Here is a 4,514-nt window from a genome sequence, read left to right on the forward strand (position 1 = left end):
GCACATCATTACAACAACACTTACCATATTATCACAGATATACTGTATATCGCAGACCCCAGACTCAACTTGAGTGGAAAATGAAATCACCCGCGGTTGTGCGCGCACTTGTTTGCACATAAGCAACGGTGTTTTTAGGAGTCTAATTTGCAAACGCCAGACCACTGATTCATCAAACCTGCTTTCCTGCAGTCCGTGTTCTTCTGAGTATTTTGTAGTAAGTAACGAATATGCTTCGGGGAAATGTATCGGAGTAAAAGTATACATTTTAATGTAGTGGATTAAAAGTAAAAGTTGGCTCATATATAAAAACTGAAGTAAAGTACAGATACTCCCAAAAAATACTTAAGTACTGTAACAAAGTATTATTACTTTGTTACATTACACCACTGTTTAAAGCTTTCTATAGATATATTTATCATGTCTGTGAGGCATGTAGGCTATTCGCTGAGTTTTGTTTAATTTTTGTGAAGCGCTCCTGTTCAAGACGAGACGGCAGAAAGCGCATCATGTTTGTTTTCTTTACTTTATAAAAGCACAACATTTTGTTGATATTGTGAGTGCACACAAAGTACGAATGATGTATTACTCGAGTTTTACCTTTATGTGCAAAAATGATGGCGAAAACTGAATCCACTGAAAAAATGCAAGGGATCACGCTGGCGCCTCCATGTCCTGCAAAGCGCGCTTTAGCTTCCACTCTCCACACAAACTATTGGATACAGCGCACATTTATCTGGGTTTAACGTTTAAACATTGTTATATGCTTGAACTGTTTTATATTTATAGATTTTATTTTAGGCAAGTCGTGATGATTTGAGAAGTCTAAATTGATCAAAGGCTCACTGTCTGCCGCTGGCTGTTTTGTTGTTACTTTAAAAAACAAAAACAAAACGAAATATAATCACTGTGTCATTACATACAAAACTATTTTAATAGCTGAAAAAGTAGTATAAGCTGTTTTGGGAGAAGGGGGAAAAAAGACGGGTTCGGGCCGGTAATTCTGATAAGTTGTCTGATAAGGGCCTAAATTTGAGGCCCGTGCAGGGCTCTAAGCCGAACCAACAGGCAGAGTGAGTGCAAGCTGCAGTAGTCTGAAAAAGTTTGGATATTTGTCCTTCCGTAGCCTACTTCATGTTTAAGTTTCTCAAGAGTGATCGGCGATGTAATCGCACATTTCACAAGATCCACTTCAGCTGTCACAAGCTGAGGGTGAAGCTTAAGGCATACATGCTTAGTAGAGGACTGATGCCGTTTTTCTCACAACTGAATGCTGCGTCACACGCCACACTCGAGGCCAACGCTTCATGTGAAAATCACCTGTCCAATTCAGCCAGCAGTGACTCAGTCCACCACATTTTTATTCATGGGTTTATTAAAATATAAAACTAATTTCCATTATTCAGTTAACTTGCTAAAGCGGGAAAATAATGAAAAGAGATTCCTCTCATGTAGCCTATCACAACAAGTTAAGAACCATGATGACCCCCCCCAGCCCCCCTGTTCTCCGTGTGTTGCTGACACTTGCTAAATCAATACATTTAAATAGGTTTTTTTTTGTGGATTACAAAAAAAGCTTATACTATTTGGATATTTTGATCATTATTATTTATATGCACAGAATTTGTTGTCTTGCCTTTTCTTTAAGAGAAACTCAAGCAGAAATTAATTGAAATTGATTTCTGATCATGCTTTTTCTAAAAGAATACATTTTTTAAGAATAGTTTATTTGTTGTCATTCGGTCAATCTGTCTCAGTAGCGCCCGCTCTATTCTATGCAGCTTATACACACCACGTTTCAATATAACGCCTCTGTAATGCAGTTTTACAATCTTTATCAGCTTTCTGCATTGTGCAAACAATTGTGCAATATGCTGTTTCTGTGGTTTCTAGTGAAGTAGACTTTTCCTACTGTCTGGTGTGGCTGTGGTTCTGTGGCATAAACCTTAAACATTGCTGTTTGTTATTGCCGTTTTTAAAATGTAAAATATCCTTTTTTAACTCAATGTTTATCAGAATAGAAAAACAAAAAACAATACTAGATTAATGCTTTTTGACATAAGTCATTGGCACTAAGAACATCCAAATTTATATAAACATGCTTACAATTTTCCATTAAATAAACACAGATGCTTTTACATGCAAAATAGTTTAATGGTTGATTGCATATCTCCATGAAAACAGTGTTTTGTATGTATTTGCTGACTGCATTGCAAAGCTTCATTAAATTGTTTAAATTCATTTCAAAATGTTCTAAGCATTCTGGAGAACAAAAGGGCAAAAATGCACACTGACGAATGGCTGATGCACTTGTTCTTCAGGGCGTCATTTTTAGGAGCTCTTGTAGTTACTCAAGAAATTTTCTCCAGCTGCAGAAGCCGTCACTGTCTGGCAGGCAAATAGACCGACGAGCCTTTTCATCATCAAGACTGAATGAATTATTGACTCTTATCAGGCATTTATTCTGAAAAATCTCGATCAAACAGGACGCTCCAGTACAGGGCGAGATCTGTAGAGATCACAGTTTGAGAGATGACTGAATTCATATCTATACTTATAACACCACAACAACTGTTTTAATACTTGGAAAAATACAATAAATAAATGATAACAGTCAGAGGCTAATACAAAGGGCTGCAAGTAGAAATTACAAAGCCAAGTATGCAAATGCATTAGTACGTGTTTGATAATATTCAAAATTGCAGAAAACTTAGTTGGGTGAAAATGAAAGCCACTGGATTTCAACAGCACTGAACTCGGAGCAAGTTAAACTACGGTGAATTATTGTAAAAGTATGATTTGGATTATTACCTCACAGACACAGCCGCTCTGATACCTGCTGAGGTACATCTTTTGAACTCGGGAGAGTTGGTTCCAAGGCTCCACACGGTTGCATAAATCAAGAACGACACTGCCGTCCTGGACAGGTCCTTAGGTGGAAAAACGTTTCAGGTTACTTATGTAACCATGGTTCCCTGAGTAGGGAACGAGACACTGCGTCCTCTGGGGGTCACTATGGGGAACGCCTCGTCGTGACCCGTGTCTGAAGCATACATTGAAAAAACACCAACAACACGTTGGCCGGCAACAGCCATGACGTCACTACCGGTGCAACTATAGTATAAATAGGCGCCGGGAGAACACATCATCCACTTCTTCGTCTGAAGCTTGCATCTGCAGCATGGCAAGAAACCTAGAGGACGCAGTGTCTCGTTCCCTACTCAGGGAACCATGGTTACATAAGTAACCTGAGACGTTTCCTTTCATGGGAACTTTGAACTGCATCCTCTAGGGGTCGCTATGGGGAACGGTATACCCACGCCACCATGCTGAGGGGAGTGCATGCCAGAACCATGGCGAGTACTAAGTACCAACTCTACCATATTGCTATGGGAGTCGCCCCTGGGACGTTAGACGGCTGTCAGTAACCTAGAGGACGCAGTGTCTCGTTCCCTACTCAGGGAACCATGGTAACATAAGTAACCTGAGACGTTCCCTTTCATGGGAACTTCGAACTGCGTCCTCTAGGGGTCGCTATGGGGAATGGTATACCCACACCGCCATGCTGAAGGGAGTGCATGCCAGAAACCATGGCGAGCACTAAGTACCAACTCTACCATATTGCCATGGGACTTACCCCTGGGACGTTAGATGGCTGTCAGTGACATTATTCCCTACAGCCAAAGGTCTAGGCTACATACCCCAAAAAACATACCTGTTAAGGCCAGAACTCCTGGGCCCGGGGTAGAGCTCAAGGCTTGGAATCAGGAATAGATTCCTTTAAGGGAATACAACCAAGAGCCTAAAATCATACTAGTCTTGGCCTGTCACACAGGGGCTACCGCACGCTCTGTATATGCTGAATGAACTGTCTCAACAGACCCCTAGTAGCAACACCCTGTTAAAGTAGGTATCCAGAGGATACATAGGTGGAGTGGTGCCCAAGGCGGAACCGGGGTTTTAAACCACTCAGAAAGAGCACGAAGCTATTGCGTGTAGCTCTTACCTTACAGGATTCTAGAAAAGAACGCAGAGTACTAGCGTGCAAACTTACCACAGTGTGGATTTTTAGAAAGTGTACAAAGACTTCACATGCACACTTACCATAACATGGATTTTAACAATACCGTTCTAAGGGGTTCTCATGGCACTCTGAAAGAGCAGCCCATAGATGGAAATGGTGCATCCCAAAACGCTATGTTTGAGAAGTCATCAACTCGATCTTAAGGCTTCCAGAATCAGAAGGGTAAGCGTACTGCAAGCTAGCCAAACACTCAGAGCATCAGGGAGGCAGAGGAAGGGCCTAATTCGCCTGATGCTGCTGGTTCCAGGTGCTCTGGAAAAACAGAGAACTTGACTTCTCATGTGAGAGGATAACTCCGAATTCAGAGGAATAGTGTGCTCATTCCAGGTAACCCTTTGATAAAAGGGGAGCACTGCTCAGCACTACCACAAGAACAGCCCATGGAGCGAGGAATCCAACTCCTCAGAGAGAATTAAATGCTCGAAAGAAA

The 4,514-nt window shown here is 41.4% G+C and overlaps 1 protein-coding gene across 3 annotated transcripts in view; it reads right to left on the reverse strand.

Annotated features, from left to right (window-relative positions):
• The window catches only part of LOC107571220 (metalloproteinase inhibitor 3-like), a 27,333-nt gene that overhangs the window by 18,288 nt on the left and 4,531 nt on the right, over positions 1-4,514 (reverse strand). The window contains exons 4-5 of one of the 3 annotated variants that reach the window (XM_016257523.1): positions 2,812-2,930; positions 2,134-2,509 (exon numbers count right to left, since the gene is read on the reverse strand). The exons of 1 other annotated variant lie outside the window; for it this stretch is intronic. In XM_016257523.1, the coding sequence (XP_016113009.1) occupies positions 2,348-2,509; positions 2,812-2,930 (281 nt within the window). In that variant the 3' untranslated portion in view covers positions 2,134-2,347. Of the gene's footprint in view, positions 1-2,133; positions 2,510-2,811; positions 2,931-4,514 lie in introns of those variants that run through there. One more of the 3 variants, XM_016257524.1, reaches the window with a different exon arrangement.

This window comes from Sinocyclocheilus grahami, unplaced genomic scaffold (assembly GCF_001515645.1).
Source record: "Sinocyclocheilus grahami isolate Dianchi unplaced genomic scaffold, SAMN03320097.WGS_v1.1 scaffold1566.1, whole genome shotgun sequence".
NCBI classification, from domain to species: Eukaryota; Metazoa; Chordata; class Actinopteri; order Cypriniformes; family Cyprinidae; genus Sinocyclocheilus; species Sinocyclocheilus grahami.